Genomic DNA, 22,618 nt, shown 5'->3' with positions numbered 1-22,618 from the left:
TTGTTACTTGAGCAGGCCCTAATGCCTAGCAAATTATTCCTTCCATCCACATATATTCTTCTTTCAGAGAGAAATAGTGCCCATAATGATTCCTTCCATAGCCTTATATTTTTAGTAAAGTTTAAACGTCAGTTACAGGGGCGCCTGGGTGGCTCAATTGGTTAAGCGTCCAACTTTTGATTTCAGCTCACATCATGATCTCATGGTTTGTGAATTTGAGCCTTGCATCAGGCTCTGTGCTGTCAAGTGCTTGGGATTCCCCACCTCCCACCCCTCCCTGCTCTCTCTCAAAACAAATAGATTTCATTTAATTAAAAAAATAGATATCTGTTACAGACTGAGGTCCCACATCTTAACTTAGGGGGTGCAGACTGTCTCACAGTGGGGATTGTAAACTGGCACCTCGAGGGCCATGTGCAACCTGCAGCTAGGTCTTGTTTGCTGTGAAATTATCTTAAATTTGTGTTTATTTTATTTTTTAAATTATCTTTTAAAGGTTTATTTATTTATTTTGAGAGAGAGAGAGAGAGAGAATCCCAAGAAGGCCCCAAGCCATCAGCACAGAGCCCAATATGGGACTCGATCTCAGGAACCTGAGATTATGACCTGAGCTGAAACCAAGAGTCAGATGCTTAACTGACTGAGCCACCAAGATGCCTCTTAAATTTTTAAAATTATTTTTTTATTATAATATTTTTTAAAAATTCAAGTTGGTTAACATACAGTGTAGTCTTGGCTTCAGGAATAGAACCCAGTGATTTATCTCTTAGATATTATACCCAGTGCTCATCCTGAAAAGTGCCCTTCTTAATGCTCATCACCCATTTAGCCCATCCCTTCCCACCCTCTCCAGCAACCCTCAGTTTGTTCTCTGTATTTAAGAGTCTCTTGTGATTTGCCTCCCTCTCTGTTTTTATCTCATTTTTGCTTCCCTTCCCCATTCATCTGTTGTGTTTCTCAAATTATACATGAGTGAAATCATATGGTATCTGTCTTTCTCTGACTGACTTACTTCGCTTAGTATAATACAGTCTAGTTCCATCCACATTGTTGCAAATGGCAAGATTTCATTCTTTTTCATTGCCAAGTAGTATTTCATTGTGTATATATACCACATCTTCTTTATCTATTCATCAGTCAGTGGACATTTGGGCTCTTTCCATAATTTGGCTCTTGTTGATAACACTGCTATAAACATTGGGATGCATGTGTCCCTTTGAATCAGTATTTTTGTATCCTTTGGATATATGCCTAGTATGTATCATCTATATCTCTTGAAAAATTTCCTAATGCTGGCCCATAAGCGAACAGAAGCTTCCTACTTCAGATGGGACAAAATCTCTCCAGTTCTCACTTGAGTTTGCATCCCTGCATTATTCTGTCCTACTTTTGCTTCGTTTACTGTTTATTTATGATAATTATGTAGAGAAAAGATATTGTGTTTTCTTCTTTCAATATTAGCTATCCTTGCAATGAGGAAAATTACTATTTATCCCTATCTTACATATGGAAAAATGAGTAACCATAACTTTGTCAAATTTTTCTGGGTATTTTCCTTTTTATGGTAAAATGAGACATAGTGGTAAGGGCCAGTAGAAACTAATATTCTTTTTCTGTCTTTGTTAGGAGATTTACATGGCCAGTTGGATGACTTAATATTTATATTTTATAAGGTATGAATGTTTAAGATACTGTCTTGCTCTGAGGCTTATTTTGGAACTCGTATACAAACAAGTGCTACATATTGCTTGGATCTTTAAAATAGTACGTTATTTTTTATTTTTTCAATTTTCTTTTATGTTTAATTATTTTTGAGAGAGAGAGACAGAGTGTGAATGGGGGGGAGGCAGAGAGAGAAGGAGACACAAAATGCAAAGCAGGCTTCAGGCTCTGAGCTGTCAGCACAGAGCCCAACGTAGGGCTCAAACTTCTGAACCGTGAGATCATGACCTGAGCCAAAGTTTGATGCTTAACAGACTGAGCCATCCAGCCACCCCAAAGTATTACTTTAAATTATTAAAAAATAACACATAGTAGCAAATATATAATGATATAAAAGCCAGTACCATATTATATTTTAGTATATTTTTGTAAACTGTTTTAAAAGTCTGAGGTTAGTAAAGAGAAAGAATCCTTACTTAGTGATTTTCTTTTTTCCAAATAAAATTGTTGATTATCAAAGCAACTGACAGCTATTTTCCTATCCATTTTAGTTATAAAATGTAGAACTTGTAACAAAATACAAGACTGTCCTATTAATGTAATGTTACTTTACATATATACTGTGCTTCCCAAAGCATTCTCCAATCTATTGTCTCCTTTACTCCTGAGGAACCTGACAGCTATTCTTATTATTACTAAAGATATTGTGGCCAGAACTTAAAAGTGGCCTTCGGATCACAAGTTTGGTGTCCTTTGCACATACCACATGACAACCCTCTGGCTTTGTAGAAAGCACTTGTTTTAATGAGCACACCAGAAGGAAATATAAGATCAATAAAAAAAAATACTTCCATCTTTTATTAATTCACATTTGGAGGAGAGCCAGAAAACACGGAATTGGTATTCGATCTGATGTAACTGTCAAATGCCCATTGGCTTGACCTGATTTTCTATTCCCTTCCTTTGTTGCCACTTCCTGGACTTGTCTTCTTTTTGGGAAAGAATGGCCTCCCATCACCTGAGAGAGCCTACGTCTTCAATGGTGACTTCGTTGACCGAGGCAAGGATTCAGTAGAGATCCTGATGGTTCTTTTTGCCTTCATGTTGGTTTACCCCAAAGAGTTCCATCTTAACCGAGGAAACCATGAGGACCATTTGGTGAACTTACGGTAACAAACTTAACGCGCTTGGGTTCTTGACGTTTACGTGTTGTGATTGTAAAAAATTATTTTGCAGGAACTTCTGTATGTTAGATACCTTTTAAAAGTACTTTTCCAATTTTATAAAGGAATACACAATATATAACATTGAAAATATTTCTTAAACTTCTACACATTATCCTACTTCCAATAAAACCATTCAAGTTTTTTCCACATATCCATACTCTTTATCATACAAATAATAAAACTCACTACAGAAAAACTAAGAAATACAGATAAACAAAAGGAAGAACATTAAAATATCCCATAATTTCTTGACCCAGTGTTAATGCTATAATTGTAAACATTTAGCAAGTATTCCTCAGTCTCTTTTCTATGTATTTGAGTAGATGTACACAGTATCTGAATTTTTATAAAAATTCAATTATACCATAACTGTTATCATTAAATTTAATATCAATTTTTGCTTCTAAATCTAGATATGGCTTTACCAAGGAAGTGATGCATAAATATAAGGTATGCTGCCTTTAAGAGCAAAAGTTTCTCTTAGATCAAATAAGTTAAGTATATCCTTTGAAAATTACTGTCTTCTTAATATCATTTTTCAGACACATGGGAAGAAAATACTAAAAATACTGCAAGATGTTTTCTGTTGGCTTCCTCTGGCCACTCTGGTTGATGAGAAGGTCCTGATTCTTCATGGCGGAGTGTCAGACATGACCGACCTGGAGCTCTTAGCTAAACTAGACAGGCACAAGGTACTGGCCAAGCAATGAAATAGTGCATAGTTCACCATTATTTAACCCAGTTCATAATCATGTAACCCAGTCACCAACTGCATAACGTAAATGTCATTTTGCATGCTGACTTCAGGTGACTAATAAGGGCTGTTAAGAGAAGCCATTAGGGGCGCCTCAGTGACTCAGTTGGTTAAGTGTCTGACTTTGGCTCAGGTCATGATCTCACAGTTTGCGGGTCCGAGCCCTGCATCAAGCTCTGTGCTGACAGCTTGGAGCCTGGAGCCTGCTTCGAATTCTGTGTCTCCTTCCCTCTCTCTGCCCATACCCTGCTTACGCTCTCTCTCTCTCAAAAATCAATAAACATTAAAAGATTACAAAAAAGAGAGAGAAGCCATTAAACCATTAAAAGGAGAAAGATTAAAAATCCACATCTGGGGGTTTCGGGTGGCTTAGTTGGTTGCATGTCAGACTTGATTTCCACTCGGGTCATGATCTCATGGTTCATGAGTTCGAGCCCCATGTCAGGCTCTGTGCTGAAAATGTGGAGCTGCTTGGTATCCTCTGTCTCCCTCTCTCTCTCTCTCTCTCTCTCTGCCTATTTCCTGCTTGTGCTCTCTCTCCCAAAATAAATAAATAAACATAAAAAAAAAAAAGAATATACATCTGAACTCGAGGAACAAGTGTGTGGCAGCTAGAGCCATCTATTTGCTGTCCCCGATCTAGACAATTATAATAAATACCCCCCAATCACTGTACCTGAAGAGCCTCTACCTCTCAAATAATTCAGTTAAACTCAACAAATATATTGAGTGCCTACTTCATGCAGGGAGGATGCTATTGGCAGATAGAAAAATGACAATCAATTTTGAATTAAACTCAACAACTACATTTAAAGTGCTTATTATGTGCAAAGGAAGTGGGAGGAGAGATACAAAGAGAACCAGAGAGGCTGCCTGCCATAAAGGAATTTATAATAACCAGTAGGAGGACGGAGTGAGAGACAGAATGCATTGCACTCCAATGTTAAAACGTGTCTATTTTCAATTTCACTTTGGAAGTAAAAATTTAGAAAACAAAGATTCTATTTCCTTTTAATCATAGACTCTTACACGTGCATGGTGTCTTATGGCTTCTATACTGTCAACTGCCCCTTTCAAAACACAGGAACCCCTACTACAACATCCTGACAACATTCATCTGAGCAATTACTGTACAAGCTAGAGTGCTCTGGACAACTCTAATTAACATACAGGTTTATGTGATGTGAGACATAAGTGAAAAAGCATGGCTTTGGAATCAGACAGACCTGGATTTAAATCGGAGCATGCCGTACTTGGCTGGTATGGCAGCTGTGTTTTACTAGGTTATCCAAGAACCAAGCCTTCTTATGTCTTGTTACTCTGCTGTCCTTAGTGTATCTTTCCCGAGCCCTCATCTGTATAGGTCAAGATAGCCTGCCACCACATATGTGTTCCAAGCAACAGGATAGAGGGAGGGAGAGGGGAAGAATATCCCTGCCCTTTAAAGACACAGCGAAGAAGTGTATTCATCTCTTCTGCTCTCATCCCATTGTTCAGAAAGTAGTTACATGACTGCTCCTTGCTGGAAGGGAGGCCAGAAATGCAGTCTTCTGTCTGGTTGGCCACATGCCTAGTACAAAAGTTAGGGTTTCCATTCCTATGACAAAGAAGGGGAAAAGAGATGTGGAGAAACGGTAGTCTCTGCCACACAGATACCGAAGGATGGAAGTGTGTTCTTTTTTCCTCGAGTAGGCATGGTGGGTGGTTGGATAGGATAGAAGTGGATAAAAATTCTGTTTCTGCTATTTATAGTTATATTACCTTGAAAATTTTATTTAACTTACTGTAACCGCAGTGTCTGAATCTATACAATAGGAACACAAATGACCGTACCATAGCTGTTGTGAGGATGAAATGAAAATACATGTGCATGTGCCTTACAAGATTTGTACTCAAATTAATGGAAATGGTATTAACTACATCTGGCTGAAGTGACAGAAAATTTCAGACAACAATGCCTTGTGATTATTTCCTCCTTCTGTAAATAAACACTGGAAGCAAGCAGTCCAGGGCTGGTAGTAATACCACAAAGTCACTTGAGGCCCAGAGTTCTGCTCTCAAGTTGCTCCACCATGCTACATCATGGCCCAACATGGCTACTTGAGCTCCAGCCATCACAACCATATTCTAGCGGCATAAATTAGAGAGTAGAAGAAAGGCATGTTTCTTCCCTTTAAGGACATTCAGTTGTATACACTACTTTTGTTCATAGTTCTGTTCAGAATTTTATCATGTGTTAACATGTACCTGAAAGGCAGGTTGGCAAGTGTAGTCCTCATTCCGGGTGATATCTGTAAGAATCTGGGTTTCTATTGCTAACAAAGAAATGTAGACAGATGTTAGGGTAGCCACACACTACCTTAGTCTGCCCCTGTTGCCCCCCACATTTCCATGCACACCCTCCTCATCCCCTCCCTAATGGAGTCTACACTCAGGTCTCATCCAATGATTGCATCCAGTGCAAAGCCCAAGGTTTCTGGATTCAAGTCCTGTCAAGTTCTGGCTATGGCCCTTTGTGGTGTGATGACTAAAAAGATGAGTTATGTGTCCCTACACCCGCAAACCCAGTGTTGGAAGGGGGAAAGGATAGCTCCTTGGCAGAGGTGAGGGAGGGGGCGCCTGCAACATTTTCAACAGCTTCCTCCAAACATCTTCATTATAAATCCCCTCTTTGCTTCTCCATGATCTCAACACTTTCGTGTTCTTCATGGAGGAGGAGGCGCCCAAGGGACCTAAAACAAGCTCTTAGTCAATTCCGCATGATGTCTGGCACCTTATTTTTTTTTTTTAATTCAAATATTCTGTTCTGATGAGTCTATGTACAGAGGTAGAGACAGCAAGTCACGATAAAGCAGATGATCTCATGGGAGGAATCACATTTAATTGTGTTAACAGGAGAAGTAGGAAATTTGAGGGAAGAATGCTAAAGAACAGTTTGCTTTCTGTAGCTTAGCAAAAAGCTAACTTCCCAATAGTTGGTTTGCAAAGCTCTGGGGAGGGGTGATGTAGCCATTTACACAGAGTCCAAGGACCACTTGGGAGGAAGACACAAGAGTAGGAAATCTGGAGTCAGATTTCTGGATTCAGTCCTGGTAATGTTTCAGTATCTCTGCACCTCAGTTTTCTTACCTGTACTATAAATGAGAATGCTATCTCACAGGAGTGTGAGGGCTAATCAATTAATTCATGTAAAACTAAAAATGAGGATGCAATCTCATGCCTGAGAGTTAATCAGTGAATTCATGTTAAGTACTCAGGATAGCACCTATTTAGCCAAGGGTCCAATACATATTAACATGATTATTCTCCTTAAAATTCAAAGCTAGGGATGCCTCGGGGGACAGATTAATAACTTCCTTGAAATAAAGTTACCTGGGGATCAAAAGGGGTGGGACTGCTGGTCTGGCCCTCACCGTGAGTTGCAACAAGATGAGGAGAGGGGGTTATGACTCTGTTTACATTTGGTGGATTTTCACTCTCTATGCCCAGGGTCTGGGGCTGCCTAGGAAGTCATTAATGCTTGTCCAAAGTTGGAGAATGCCTCTGTTCCATTCTACTCAATCTGGATGCATCTTGAAACATCATTCAGGGCGCGCCTGGGTGGGTTAGTTGGTTGAGCGTCCGACTTTCGCTTAGGTCATGATCTCGCAGTTTGTGGGTTCGAGCCCCGCGTCGGGCTCTGTGCTGGCTGCCAGCTCAAGGCCTGCAGCCTGTTTCGGAGTCTGTATCTCCCTCTCTCTCTGACCCTCCCCTGCTCACGCTGTCTCTCTCTCTCTCTCCTAGAAATAAATAAATATATTTAAAAAAAGAAAGAAAGAAAAGAAACATCATTCAGGTTCTGCCGACCCTCTCTGAGTGTCCTTCCTTGTTCTTGCCCCAAGCCAGTCCACACCAGGGCATGGCTTTCTTGGATCATAGTCCTTACCTTGATTTACAGAAAGTTCTCAGTCTTTGATTAGGCGCTCACACAAGAGTTCCCTTGGTGAGCCAGACCTCTATCCCTGAGATCCTTCCAGATGCTGTATTTTCCCCAGGGCAATCAGGCATGCCAGGAATGGTTGCTGAATGCCCCAGCTCTGCTCTGAGGCCTGGTCCCTCTTTTTTCCATGATCGCACTGCTTCTAGCTTGTGACTGCATTGTCTGCTCAGTCCCCATACCATGATGACTCTAGAGTCAGTGACAGGGACCAGGCTCAAGTCTCTTTGACAAAAAGAGTCTTTTTCCAGTTAGGCCCTAGTTGAGCTCAACCACTCCCTGCTTTCCTCAATGGGTCAGACAGCACTTCCTGGAAAATGCCATGAAGCCGCTGCCTCGCCCACAGGGAGCCTCTCCTGTTTCCTATTCCAACATTTCTCAACAGTGAGCTGCGTTTCTTCTTTGTTTTAGCACGGATTGAATGACAGAAGGGTCCATACAGGCTCACCTTCCTGAGATGTGCCCTTTCCCATCCTGGTCTGAAATTCACAGCCTCCTTGAGGAAACAGTGGCCCAGCTTAGCATGTCTCAAATTATCTGTGGTGGAAGGCCACGCCTTATAACTTTCCAGTTTGTCACAGATCAGTACTTTTTATAAAACACATTATCTATAAAGCACTAGAAAACTGAAATAGGAAAAAAAAATAATAAGCCCACTGAGCATGTGCTTGAATATCACAGCAATATCAAACTGCTAGGAATGTTTCTGGAGGGTTCCTCCTGAGCCTGGACCAGCGCTTGTCTGTGGGCCCGCGGGCGGGCCCCTGACCGGGATGGGTGCTACTCAGAAGCCCACCTGCGGTTTCAACCCAACATCTACGTCTTTTCTGGACATTTTTAGATCGTTTCCACCATGAGGCGCAAAACGAGAAAGGAGAACGGGAAACAGGCGAAGAAGGAGAAAGGCAACCAGACGAGCTCCGCAGGGAGGCCCACCCCGTGGTTTCTCCCCCAGAGCCGCTCTCTCCCCGCCTCGCCCCTGCGCCTGGGCTGCGTCCAGGCGCACAGAGCCGGCCGCTCCTCCAGCATTCCCTGCGGCGCCCCCGGGGACGCGAAGGAGCTGGCCCGGCAGGTGCGGCGCTCCGTGGACCTGGAGCTGGACAGGTGCCGGCGGCAAGCAGGCTTCCCGGTGAGCCGGGGGACGCAGGAGGCCCCGCTCTGCGCGCCAGAGGCGGACTCGGAAGCCGAGGAGCCGCTGGAGCCCACGCAGGAGGAGTGGAGGCAGGTGGGTTGTGGCCAGGTGCTGCTGCCTGGAATGTGGCCGTCTTTGGGAGGGGCTTTGAAAAATCAGAACAAGCCTCTTCCCTCCGTGTAAATTCGGGGTACTTTTTCCCACTGCCCTTCACTCTCCCCCTGCGGTTAGAACACCCCAGAAGAACCTTAGTATTTGCCCAGTGACTCATGTATTTTAGAGTTTGAAAGGGCACAGGATGATGTCGCTGATGGGCCCTATTGCCTAAGCAAACTTGGTTTAGTGACCTAGCATCATGGGGTAGGAAGGTAAGGCATGATTTACTGGGTGCCATTATATGATGTTTTGTATTGAGTGTGTCAGAAAGATGGTTGTAGTTCAAGACCAACAGGGTTAGGTCAGTGGCTTCTGTCCTTCCCTGTTATCAAGCAACTAAAGACTTTTCCAAGATCTCCAGAGCTATGTCATTGGGCTACCCCTCGCTGCAAGGAAGTCTGGGAAAGCACATATTTTGCTAGGCACAGTGCCACCTCAAACACCTCATCAGAGTTCTGTTAGCAAGGAAGAAGAAGGAGAATGAATGAGGAGTAGGCGCTCATGTTATTTGCCTAACTAGGAGTCTGGCAGCCAAATGCAGGGCACATTTCACTGGGGCGAGACTGGCAGGGAGGCTCGTGATCCATGCGGGAGATCCATGCGGTGAGTTTGTGCAGTAGTGTTAGCAGAACGATGTGAACTTGCTGATGTTCGACCATTTTTGACCTATAAAAATGGCAGTTTTTTTGTGGTTCGTCCAGTAAAGAAAAGGAATTCAGAATTCTTTAAGAGCTAAAATTAGCAGAACCGGCTAATTGATTGGATGGAGAGTGGCGAGAAAGAAGAGTCACAGCTGACTCTGAGGCTGGAAACCTCAGAGGGAGAGATGGTGAGTTTAGGCTATGTTCTCCCTGTGCTATCCATCTGGGCTTCAACATAAACTTAGAATGGAAACTTAAAAGTAAATGTAAGTCTCTCCTTTGGCAAAATCATAATGTGCTGATATTTACAAATCAAATCATTTTCCCCCTTAAAAGTTCATTTAGAAAGTATTGGGTGTCAACTACCAAAATTCACCCATTTCATATACGTTGTATAGATTGGCCATCAGTGTTTTCCTGAGCAGTAACAAAAGGGTGGAACCTAAATTGCTAGAAAAATCATTCAGCTCTTCTGCAAATTCTTTTTAAAGTTCTGAGGGGTGCGTGGGTTGGTTGAGCATCCAGCTCCAGCTCAGGTCATGATCTCACCGTTTGTGAGTTCGACCCCCTCATCGAGCTCTGTGCTGACAGCTCGGAGCCTGGAGCCTGCTTCAGATTCTGTGTCTCCCTCTCTCTGTCTGCCCCTCCCCTGCTTGCGTTCTGTCTTTCTCTCATAAATAAATAAATATTAAAAAAAATTTTAAGTTGAAATTACTTTAAGAAATGAAGCATTTGATTGCACTTTCTCAGGACCACACCTGAGGCCTGTGAATGCTGGTTGAGAGATTATATTGCCAGGCCGAGATGTCTGCCTTCTCTTAGGGGCAAATGTCCAGGAGCCTGGAGCACTGGGGCTAACTGGGGACAACCGGCTCTGATCAAAGCATCTACCAGAGCAGCTCCCTTTTAATCTGTTTTACGTGTTGAGCTTTTACATAAGATTTATTTCCAAGGAAGTGGGTACAAGCTTGTCAAACAATATGCACGTATACACACTCATTCCATGAGTAATAAAAAAAAATTCTGAAACCTCAGGGATTCAAAATATAAGCATATGTCAAATATTGATTATGCAAAAAATTATTCACTTATTTTTATTCAAATATCTGTATCCTCTACCTCTCCTCCTCCTTCTGTTACTCCTTTTCCTTCTCTTCCTCTTCCTCCTCCTCTTTTCATAGGAATGACTCTGAATCTCTGTCTAGATTTTAGGCAAGAAACTATCTCTTGGTCTCTCCAGGTGGTAGATATCCTGTGGAGTGATCCGATGGCTCAGGAGGGCTGCAAAGCCAACACTGTTCGTGGAGGAGGTTGTTATTTTGGACCTAATGTGACAGAACAGTTGCTACAGAAATACAACCTGCAATTCCTGATCCGCTCACATGAGTGCAAACCTGAAGGCTATGAATTCTGCCACAGCCGCAAGGTGGGTGGGCCACGTGCAGAAGCCCAGGGGTGGTCCATATCGTTCCTCCTAGACCCGGATGAGCTCAGGCTCCCGGTTTCCCACAGTCAACTGTGTCTTGTATTTGTTATCCACTTGCTCAAAGCATCTAGGTCCTTTACTGTTATTTATCCTTGACTCTCATCGCCTCTTTACACCTCAAAATTCAACTGCTATCACCACTCCCCAATACCCTGAGAGGACAAGAGGGGACAGATATTGTCCCATCTCATGGATAGAGATATGGCCTGGCGTTTTCCCAAGCACATCTCCGTTCTGTAAGTCACATTGCTCAGTGGCACACATTTCAAACAACAGTACAGGGAAACAGGATTTCAGCACTGTGCCCCAGGCAGGGATCCAGGGTTGTGTGTCTTCTCAGGAGTATACGTATTGCCCTGTCTGATCTTCAGACATCTTAATCCTACAGTGTTAGTCTAGCCCAACGCCGCTAGGATGAGAGTATTCCTACAAAAACTAACTCTACAGGAGAATAACAGATTTCTATGCAAAAAAAAAAAAAAGATAAACTAATCTAAGAAATGTTTGGTTAAACAGTTATACGAGTTTCTACTGCAGGACTTCTGAGAACCATCAGTTTCCTATATTCCTTGTAAATCTCCAAGAAGAGATACACTGTCTCCCATTTCCCAATGTATTGACAATGGAAACTCTTCCCACAGAGCATCTCAGGAGGCACAGTATTCTGTAGGAAACTCTGCTTTGAGGCCTCACGCCAGCTTTGATAACTGGCTTGCCGATTGTAATGGCCCTTCCCAATTTATCGGATCCAGCTTGCCTCTAAGTTGAACCAAATGGAGTGTTTTCTATGACCTGCTATTGTACTTGGGATAAAAATGTGAAGAAAACATGTTGTGGATGTCCTATCAGAATCCAAGTTGGTATTATTGGAGTCACAACGGCTGCCCTATTAGCATTGATGCCTTTAAAAAAATTTAAAGGATCCATAGGCGAGGTCAAGGAAGAAGTGAAGCTCCTGAAATTGGGTTGGGCACATTCAGATTGAGAGTGAAGAGTTCTTCAGTGAACCTGAATACCTTTTTCTCTCTGTTTTGATTTAGGTGTTAACCATCTTTTCTGCCTCCAACTACTATGAAGTTGGTAGTAACAGAGGGGCCTATGTCAAACTGGGGCCGGCCCTGACCCCGTACATCGTGCAGTATCAAGCTAACAAGGTGACCCACATGCTGACCATGAGGCAAAGGCAAGACTTTCTAATGAATGATTTTCAGAAAACGGAGTTATGATGTTTGTGGAACCTTTGAAATGTCAAACATCGTTACATTTATCCACATTCTAAGTGAAAATTCAAAATTGAGCTATGTTAGCAGTAAGGTCTACAATAGACATTCTAGCAGAGGCCTCTTCCTTCTCCTCCATACACTTGAAGATCTGTACCAAGCCATCAGGAATGAGAGGAACAAATTTGCTTCCTGCAGCAGTTATTCTCAATGGGCACATCTTGGGTAAAGTCCATGCACCAGGCCACTAAGTCTTTCCAGGGCCACTCTTCTGTTTTCTCTCATCCGTAAAGGGTTTGTGTTACCCCATAAGCCACAGCTGAAGGTTCTTTGCTTTCAAGGGACTTGACGGATGGGTTTCAGTTCACACATTTGTTAGCAATGCCCTTTTCTCCCTGGGAAGCAAGCATATAATATTACTAAAATGGCTTCTGTTGAGATGATTCTGAGTTCTAACCTTAGTTGTGAGCTTACCACACACTTAGTGGTATTATAAAGAAGTTATATGTATTATCTAAGAATGGACTTAAGAAATTCATATGAATTTCAGTTTTATAGAGGAGATCATTAAGGAACACAGATGAAATCAGCTGCCCATGGTCACACAGCTAATACACAGTGAAGGCAAGCCTTGACACAGGCAGTCTTATTTCAGAAATCACATACTTAACGGACGCGCAGACTGCCTCCTACCAGGAAGCTGACCCCAGAGTATATAAGCTGCTAACAGATACAGTTTTAGTGCTATTGAACAAGCTTCTTTAATTATCAGAGGAACTAATTAGAAATCAAAACAAAGTTGACATAAACCCAGTGGAAAGAGAACACATTAATATTTATCATCTGCCTTGTGTGAGTGCTATAAAGTGCACTATTTTACATCACTCTTGAGTTATTAAATATGAAGAGTTATTAAACACGTTATTAAAAAAATCAAGGCCAGCTTTACTCAAGAAGAAGTTTTATATAAAATTTTAAACATTAAGTGATAGTCAAACCCACTGTGCAGCAGAACAGTCTGTGGAGCTTTACAAAAACTCAACAGCCCCAGCCTCACGGCAGCCCCACCAAATTGGAATCTCCAGGGGCGGGCCCCAGGCAACTGGAACGCCATGATTCTTTACAGTGTCAGTATTGTCACTACAAAAGAAGTCACTGCAGGGAATCCTATAGAGAATATGTTTTAATAACGTGATCAAAGAGCTCTATGAGGGGGCCCTGAGTGGCTGTTAGTTAAGCATCTGACTTCAGCTCAGGTCATGATCTCATGGTTTGTGGGTTCAAGCCCTGCGCCGGGTTCTATGCTGACAGCTCAGAGCCTGGAGCCTGCTTCAAAACTGTGTCTCCTCTCTCTGCTCCTCTCCCACTTGTGCTCTGTCTCTCTCAAAGTGAATAAACATTTTTAAAAAATTTTAAACAAGAGCTCTTTGAAATATTCCTTGATTGTATTAAAGCAAGTAAACATCATCTAATATACCCAGAAGTCACTTGTGTAACAACTTCAACTCCCTGGAGCTCAGTGGACACCTTAGAAGGAAGGGGGAAATGTCTCTGACCATCCATAATTGATGTCTCATTGTCCATAAACTCAGGATCATGTGTTTTTCTTAGAAGAGCCCTCATTCAGAACCCATTTACTTTGGGTTTACACCCATGTCTCACAATAATAGTTTAGTCTGCCTGGAGTTCACTTGTCAAGGTTGATTCCTAGACCTACCCTGTATTAGCTATGTGACCTTGGATTAGTGACTTTGTAATGGGCATAATATCAGACCTACCTCAGTGGATGTTGGAGGATTGAGATAATCCATGCAGAGCTCTGCATTTAGTTAGTGTTCAACACTTCCTGCTTGATGTAGAAACAGAGAGCCTCATACATCTAGGCAGTTCCGGAGACCATCACCATACTATAGCCCTGCATGATAATGATTGGTGACTACAGGTTAGCAGCAGATAGTTTAAATGCTTTGCCAGACCAGTGGTTTATTAACTTTTGGAGGGAAAGGGAGGCCCATACTTCTAACCATTGATGAAACAGTGAACTCCCTCCAGAAAAAACAAATAAGCTCATGTACCCATACAATATGGGATGAGTTTTGGTCAGTTCACACTCTCCGAGGGGTCTGTGGAATCCACTTAAGGACTATTATACTAACTACCTTAAACTGCAAGGAAAATTTTCATCAAACAGGAAGAAAACTGTGTGTGTGTGTGTGCACATGTGTATAACTTTTAACCATTGAAAAGACAGGATATCTGGTCATCATTTATAGAATGGCTATAAATGAGGCATGACAAAGTATATATTTACATTTATCTCTTTTTATTTACTCAACTACAGATATTTATTGAACACTTACTTTGGGCCAAGTGCTATACCCAGCATTACCCTTTTGATCCAATAAGAATGAGAAAACTAAATTAGTGTTATTTTGTTATTCTTATATATGGCCTTATGCCTATTTAACATGATAATAAATTATAAGGAAAGCACATGTTTATGTTAACAGATAACATTTACTGAGTGTTTTCAATGTGCTGTGCTTTCTTCTAAGTGCTTTATATGAATTTACTTTTTTAATCTTCACAATAATCCTATGAGGTAGGTACATTTTAAAAAAATGTTTATTTATTTATTTTGAGAGAGAGAAGGAGAAAGCATGGGAGAGGCAGAGAGAGAGGGAGGGAGAGACTCCCAACCATACTCTACAATGTCAGCGCAGAGCCCAATATGGGGCTTAAACTCACAAGCAGTGAGGTCATGACCTGAGCAGAAATCACGAGTGGTTGGACATTTAACCAACTGAGCCAGCCAGGTGGCCTGAGACAGATACCATTTTTATCACTATTTTGCCCTTGGAGAAATTGAGGTGCAGTGCAGTTAGCTAACTTTACCACAAAGGTGGACTTTTTCCAGAACTTTTGTTGTAACCACTCTGCTGCACTGGGTAGGACAGCAGCAGGTCATATTTGTGCGTGGCGGGGAGAAGTGGGAGGCTAGGGAGTGGGGGGGGGGATAAAAGATGAAACTCTTCCTTCAAAACCTGAGCTCTTCTCCCCAAAACTGAGCTCTCGGGAGGTTGAGACATTAAGAAAGAGAGAAGAGAAATGTGGTAAAAACAAAATAAAACCCCTCACTATTTCCTCTATGTTAACTTTTTAAAATGTTTGTTTTTATCTCCTGTCCCAGGATCAGCAGAGTAGAGGAGTCAGCTCTGAGAGCTCTGCGGGAAAAGTTATTTGCTCATTCCACGAATCTTCTTGCTGAATTTAAGAAACATGATATAGATAAAACTGGTAAGACCCAGCAAGTAAAATATTCATAGAAGAAGGAAGCTGACCAAAAAATCTGACTTGCAGAAGTTATCAAATCAATATTTGTTGAATTAATGATAACGAACTAATTGGGTCACCTGGGTGGCTCAGTTGGTTAAGCCCCTGACTTTGGCTCAGGTCATGATCTTGTGGTTCATGAGTTCGAGCCCCATGTTGGGCTCTGTGCTGGCAGCTCAGAGCCTGGAGCCTGCTTCGGATTCTCTGTTTCCCTCTCTCTCTCTCTGCCTCTCCCCCACTCATACTCTGTCCTTCTCTCTTGCAGAAATAAATAAATATTTTTTTGGCGCAGGGATATAGCTCAGTGGTAGAGCATTTGACTGCAGAAATAAATAAATATTTTTAAAAAATTAAATGATAATTTAATGTCAACTTAATGTTCTAGTTATCTTTTCTAAATTTTACAATTCAGAGCTTTTAACAGAATGTAAATATAGCTAAATATAGCTGGAGATAGTAAAAAGAAATGGAGACAAGGGGAGGGTGACAAGGTCAGAACTAAGCAAAAAGCAACAGGTGGGGAGGTTATAAGAATATATCCAAGATTTGCAAAAGATTAATGATTTGGCTTTTTGTTATTTAGTGTGTATGTATTTGTTCGGTGTTCTATTATCAAAGCTAGAAATTTTGTCTTTGCCCAACTCAATGGAATGTCTAATTGACATTGACCACACCTAACCTTATTAGAAAATAGCAGTAACAATCATAAATGCATAGCAATATCTGTTCATATATCTAGCAACAACCAATGCTATATATGTATGTATATGTATATACACATTATAATGTGTTATATAATGTGGGTATGTAACGTATATATCTGTTCATATATATAATCATGTATAATATCTGTATATATATACATACATATGTATCATATCTGTTCATATACATAACAACCAATGCTGTGTGTGTGTGTGTGTGTGTGTGTATAAAGTTTTAGGATATTATTTACAGGAGTGTTGTGTCACTTTTCAATTGTTTTGTCAGGTTTAGCAACTAAAAGCAGGGTGCCTAATTAAATTGAAATTATAGATAGGCAACAAACAATTTTAAGATATAATTATGTCCTGTGCAATATTTGGGCCATATATGTGGTCTGTCTGAAATTCATATTTAATTGAACATCCTGTATTTTATCTTGCAACTCTAGTTTCCAGTGAACTCTACCTTAACCATGAAAAATAGTGACAGTGCCTATTATTTCTATTACCTACAGACAACAAGAAGTGTGTCTGGATAGAAAGGCATGCACTCTTGGGCAGGACACTAGATTTATAGGTGACATGTCAACAAATCAGCTGTTTCCTGTAGGTTTAATCACCCTTAGTGACTGGGCAGAAGCCGTGGAGTCTGTGTTGCATCTCGGACTGCCCTGGCGGATGCTGAGGCCGCAGCTGGTGAACAGCTCAACAGACAACACATTGGAGTACAAGTCCTGGCTGGAGGACTTGGCCAAAGAACAACTGAACCATGAGGTAATGGTGCGAAAATGGTGGGTGAAGGCATATTGTAGATCATGAATCGCTTTATGGAGAACTTTGAATCAGGAATAGTCAAATATTGAGAACCCAAAAAAGAAGATGGATGAGAAAAAGGAACTATTTGTTGGGTTTCTGTATGTCAGATTTTGTGTTAAGTAACTTACATATGCTGCCTCAGTTTATCATCAAAATACCTACCCCATGAGGTTGGTATTATCAGTATCATTACACCTATGAGAACACTGCTCACAGAGCTTCTAAATCATAGAACTGAGACTCAGACCCAGGTCTGTTGACTTCCTTGGCATTATTCTACTTCCCCCACTAAAATAAAGAGAAGAATTTATTCAATAAATACATATTGAATCTTAAATGTACTTTTTATTTTAAATGGCTTTATTTCAGTATAATTCACATACCATACAATTCATCATTCAAAGTATATAATTCATTGGTTTTTTTTTTTTAAATATTCACAGGTATGTGCAACCATCACCATGGTCAATATTAGAACATTTTCATCATGGTCTAGGTACTTCTGAAACCCTTAGGTTATTTGGTAGGCTGAAGGGGTTGGGGATAAAATATCTTCAGGTTTTTTCAACCATATCTTATTGTCAGGGTTGATTGTGTGTTCATTATATATGAGGACAAGCCTAAAGAGTAAGATATAGAAAGAAAAATGTCTTTTTTTTTTGCAGAACATACAGTCAAGTTTGCTGGAAACGCTGTATCGAAACCGATCCAATCTGGAGACCATTTTTAGGATCATAGACAGTGATCATTCAGGTAAAGGCATACATTATCCTATCACTTCTAACACATCGTAAGTTTTACCTCTCACCCTTCAGTCTCCTTTCTGGTTACTTAGCTCTCTACTCAGGTACTTTGGGAGCAAAGTAAATAATGATTATGCTTATAAATGGCAGAAACTAGAAAAGTATTTGAGCAGTACAAGCAATCCATATAGAAGAGGGGTTGGGTGGAAAAGAATGAAGACAAACTGAATGAGAACTTCTCAGGAAAAGTAGTTATTAGAAGATGTGATATCCTGTATAGTCCCATCAAAAATACCCATAAAGTAATGAAGTGTCTAGAGCAGAAAGGCTTTTTACAATCTCACTCCCAACATATTCTTTCTTTTAAATGTTTTTATTTATTTCTGAGAGAGAGAGACAGCGTGAGCAGGAGAAGGCCAGAGAGAGAGGGAGGTACAGAATCTGAAACAGGCTCCAAGCTCTGAGCTAGCTGTCAGCACAGAGCCTGACGCGGGGCTTGAACCCATGAATCATGAGATCATGACCTGAGCTGAAGTTGGACGCTTAACCGACTGAGTCACCCAGGCACCCCCAACATATTATTTTTAAACTTCTTATTTTGGTAATTACAGATTCACAAGAAATTGTGAAAAAATGTACAGGAAGTTCTTGTGTACCCTCATCTTGTTCCCCCAGTGGCCCAAAGGCTTTTTTTCAACATCATTACTCTTTCTTCACCTATTTTTAGGTGTAATTCACATACCATATAATTTAAAATATTCAGTTCACTGATTCTTGGTATATTCAAAAGGTTGTGTAACCATCATCACTATCTAACTATAGAACATTTCATCACCCTAAAAAGAAACCCATACCCATTAGCAGTCACTTTCCATCCCTGTCCCTTCTACACTAGCCCCTGGCAACCATTAATCCACTTTTTGTCTCTAAGGATTTGCCTAGTCTGGACATTTTGTATAAATGGAACTAAACAATATATGTGGCCTTGGGTGGCTGGCTTCTTTCACTTTGCATACTGTTTTCAAGGTTCATCCATGTTGTAGCATGTATAAGTTCTTCATTCTTTATAGCTGGGTAATATTCCACTGTATGGATTTGCCACATTTTGTTTATCCATTCAACAGTTGATCAACATTTAGATTGTTTCCACTTTTTGGCTGTTATGTATGATGATACTGTGAACATTTTTGTACAACTTTTTATGTGAACATTTGGGTTTTTACTCCCTTGAATATATTCTAAGACCACAATTGCTGAATCATATCATAAAACTATGTTTTACTTTTTGAGGAACTGCCAAACTGTTTTTTACAGTGACTATACCCTTTTACATTCCTATTAAAAGTGTTCGAGGGTTCCAATTTCTCCATGTCCTTGCCAACATTTGTTACTCCTCCCCATTTTTATAGCCATCCTATTGGGTGTGCAGTATCTCATGGTTTTGATTTGCATTTCCTTAATTAGCCATGATATTGAGCATCTTTTCATGTGCTTGTTGGAAATTCATCTATATTCTCTGGAGAAATGTCTACTCAAATCCTTTGCCTATTTTTTTTAATTCATCTTTTTGTTGTTGAGTTATAAAAGTTCTTTATATATATGCTATTATATATATATATATTTATATATATATATATAAAGATCTCTGCCATTAGATCTATGCCATTATCAGATCTATGGTTTGCAAATATTTTCTCCAACTTTATAGGTTGTCCTTTCACTTTTTCGGTAGTCCCCTTTGATGCACAAAATTTTTTAATCAAAAAAAGTCCCGTTTATCTTTTTGTTCCTGTTGTTTGTGCTTTTGGTGTCATGTTTAAGAAACCGTTATGTAATACATGGTCACAAAGATTTATACCTATGGTTTTCTCTAAGAGTTTTATAGTTTTAGGTCTTCCAGTTAGGTCTTTTATCCATTGTGAGTTAATTTTTTTTAAATTTTTTAATTGTTTACTTATTTTTGAGAGAGAGAAAGAGGAGAGAGAGAGAGAGTGAGCAGGAGAGGGGCACAGAGAGGGAGACACAGAATCCGAAGAAGGCTCCAGGCTCTGAGCTGTCAGTACAGAACCTGATGTGAGGCTCAAACTCACGAACAGTGAGATCATGACCTGAGCTGAAGTCAGATGCTTAACCAACTGAGCCACCCAGGGGCCCCTTTTTTGAGTTAATTTTTGTTGGCATTGCAAGATAGGGGGTCTAGCTTCACTCCTTTATATGAGGATATCCAGTTGTTCACAACCACCTGTTGAAAAAACAATTCTTTCTCCATTGAATGGTCTTGGGACCCTTGTAAAAAAAAGTCAATTGACCATAGGTGTATGGGTCCAAAAGGTTTTTATAAGCAAAATAAATTATATATTTTATATATTTGGGATGACTTAATGCATGGTTTCTTAGCAGTGGCACTATTGACATGTTAACCTGAGTAATTCTTTGCTTTGGGGTCCATCCTGACTACTGTAGGATATTTAGCGGCATCCCTGGCATTTACCTACTAGATACCAGTAACATTCACCCCTACCCCGGTCATGACAATCAAAAATGTATCCAGAAGAAGGGAAACAAAATTGCTCCCAGTGGTGATCAATTGGTTTTGTGCCACCTCCTTGGGAATTTAAACTAGATACAAGGCCTTGGTTATCTTTGCCTGTTTAACAGTAAGGAACAGGTGTCCTTGTAAGAATGTCAGAGGAAATAAACATTGAAAACTAGATTGACTCATGCAGGGCACCTGGGTAGCTCAGTCAGTTAAGCTTCCGACCTCAGCTCGGGTCATGATCTCATGATTTGTGAATTCGAGCCCCGCATCGCACTTTGTGCTAACATAACAGCTCAGAGCCTGCTTTGGATTCTGTGTCTCCCTCTCTCTCTGCCTCTCCCCCACTCACACTCTGTCTCTCTCTCTGTCTCTCAAAAATAAATAAACTTTAAAAATTTTTAGAAAAGAAAACTAGACTGACTCACGGAAGTGACTTCCTCTCTTTGGTAAGGGTTCATCTCATTGGACGAATTCAGGCAGACTTGGAAGCTGTTCAGCTCTCATATGAACGTCGACATCACAGATGAGTGCATCTGTGACCTTGCACGGAGCATTGACTTCAACAAGGATGGCCACATCGACATCAATGAGTTCCTGGAGGCCTTCCGCCTTGTGGAGCAGTCCTGCTCAGAGGGCAATGCCTCAGGTCGCCCACAAGCCACAAACACTAATGACGGTGCTGCAGCAAACCAGGCACACACTAAGAACAGCCTGGTGTCCATCGCCCATGGTGCCTCATAACCAATACTGCACTTGTCGCTGGAATGGCTCCTTTATTCTCCGTAGATATGTGGAATTCTATGCTGAGAATTTGCCTACTAATGTGCATCAGAATCACCTATTTGGGTGTATGTGGTATGTGTGTGTGTGTGTTTAAATATATCGGTAACCCATCCCCAACTCAGAAGTTTCACAAGGTAAGACCCAGTTATAAATATTTTTAAATTCTGAAGTCTACCCCAATTAAGAACCACTGATAATTCAATCCCCTCATTGTTTTCATTTTATACCTTTAACTTACTGTTTTCAAAATGTTGTATTGAGGGACATCTGGGTGGTTCAGTTGGTTAAGGATCTGGTCTTGATCTCAGGGTCATGAGTTCAAGCCCCAATTGGGCAATGCACTGGGCATGAAGCCTACTTAAAAAAAATAATAAAACAAAACAAAATGTCTTATTTTTTTAAAAAATGTTTATTTGTTTTTTAAAGAGAGAGAGTGGAGGAGGGACAGAGACAGAGAGACAGAACATCCCAAGCGGGCTCCATCAGCAGAGAGCCTCATGCAGGGCTGAACTCATGAACCAGGAAATCATGGCCTGAGCCAAAGTCGCATGCTAAACTGACTGAGCCACCCAGGTACCCTTATTTTTTTTTATTATTAAATTTTATTTATTTAGTTTGAGAAAGAGAGCGAGCATAAGTGGGGAAGGGGCAGAAAGAAAGGGAGAGAGAGAATCCAAAGCAGGCTCTGCACTGTCAACAGGGAACCCTATATGGGGCCTGAACCCAGGAACCGTGATCGTGACCTGAGCCAAGAATTGGACGCTTAACTGATGGAACCACCCAGATGACCCAAAAATGCCTTACTGATAAAGGAAAATTACGAAAAATTGTTTATACAATCCCATGACTCCAACATATATTGTTTTCATGATTTACTTTTTCTTGTTATAACTATAGATTTTATATAATTTAATATTCTGCTTTTTAAAAAAATAAATTCACATCTAATTGTAAATATTTTCCTGTGTTGCTACAGAGTACTCATGATTATCAGTTTAATGACTGCATAATTTTCTTTCAAATGGGTCAACTATACTTTGTTTAGCCATTTTCCAGTTGTTAATCATGTGTATTGGTTTTAGTTTCCCATTATTATAAATAACACCATGGTTAATAACTTAGTGAAGATAGCTTGTTTTGTGAAAAGTCTTTTGAATTATACATTCCTTAAGATAAATCTGAATGGATTACTTTGTCAAAGGGTACTGTATTAGTTTATAGAAAGATGTACTACAAGGAATTGGCTCACCTGATTATGGGGGCTGAGAAATCCCAAGACCTGCAGTAGGCAAAGCGGACATGCAGGAGAGCCAATGGTGTGGTTCCAGCCTAGTCTGAAGGCCTAAGTACCAGGGAGGCCAGTGGTTTAAGTAACAGTCCGAGTCTAAATCCAAAGGCAGGAGAAGACAGATGTCTCAGCTCAAAGAAAGTCAAGCAGAGAGAGAGA

The 22,618-nt window shown here is 40.7% G+C and overlaps 1 protein-coding gene across 1 annotated transcript in view; it reads left to right on the top strand.

Moving 5' to 3' along the window:
- PPEF2 (protein phosphatase with EF-hand domain 2) overlaps nt 1–21,198 on the top strand; it is a 29,815-nt gene extending 8,617 nt beyond the window's left edge. Inside the window, exons 6-16 of the mRNA XM_077751319.1 lie at nt 1,627–1,673; nt 2,665–2,831; nt 3,302–3,338; nt 3,431–3,580; nt 8,460–8,843; nt 10,788–10,973; nt 12,074–12,216; nt 15,444–15,550; nt 16,901–17,064; nt 17,772–17,859; nt 20,840–21,198. Of these exons, the coding sequence (XP_077607445.1) occupies nt 1,627–1,673; nt 2,665–2,831; nt 3,302–3,338; nt 3,431–3,580; nt 8,460–8,843; nt 10,788–10,973; nt 12,074–12,216; nt 15,444–15,550; nt 16,901–17,064; nt 17,772–17,859; nt 20,840–21,129 (1,763 nt within the window). The 3' untranslated portion in view covers nt 21,130–21,198. The remainder of the gene's footprint in view (nt 1–1,626; nt 1,674–2,664; nt 2,832–3,301; nt 3,339–3,430; nt 3,581–8,459; nt 8,844–10,787; nt 10,974–12,073; nt 12,217–15,443; nt 15,551–16,900; nt 17,065–17,771; nt 17,860–20,839) is intronic.
- The last annotated feature ends 1,420 nt before the right edge of the window (nt 21,199–22,618 follow it).

Source organism: Crocuta crocuta, unplaced genomic scaffold, assembly GCF_008692635.1.
Source record: "Crocuta crocuta isolate KB4526 unplaced genomic scaffold, BGI_CrCroc_1.0 scaffold1, whole genome shotgun sequence".
Classification (NCBI taxonomy): domain Eukaryota; kingdom Metazoa; phylum Chordata; class Mammalia; order Carnivora; family Hyaenidae; genus Crocuta; species Crocuta crocuta.
Note: the sequence above shows the minus strand (reverse complement) of the source record. Positions and strands in the feature narration are given on the sequence as shown.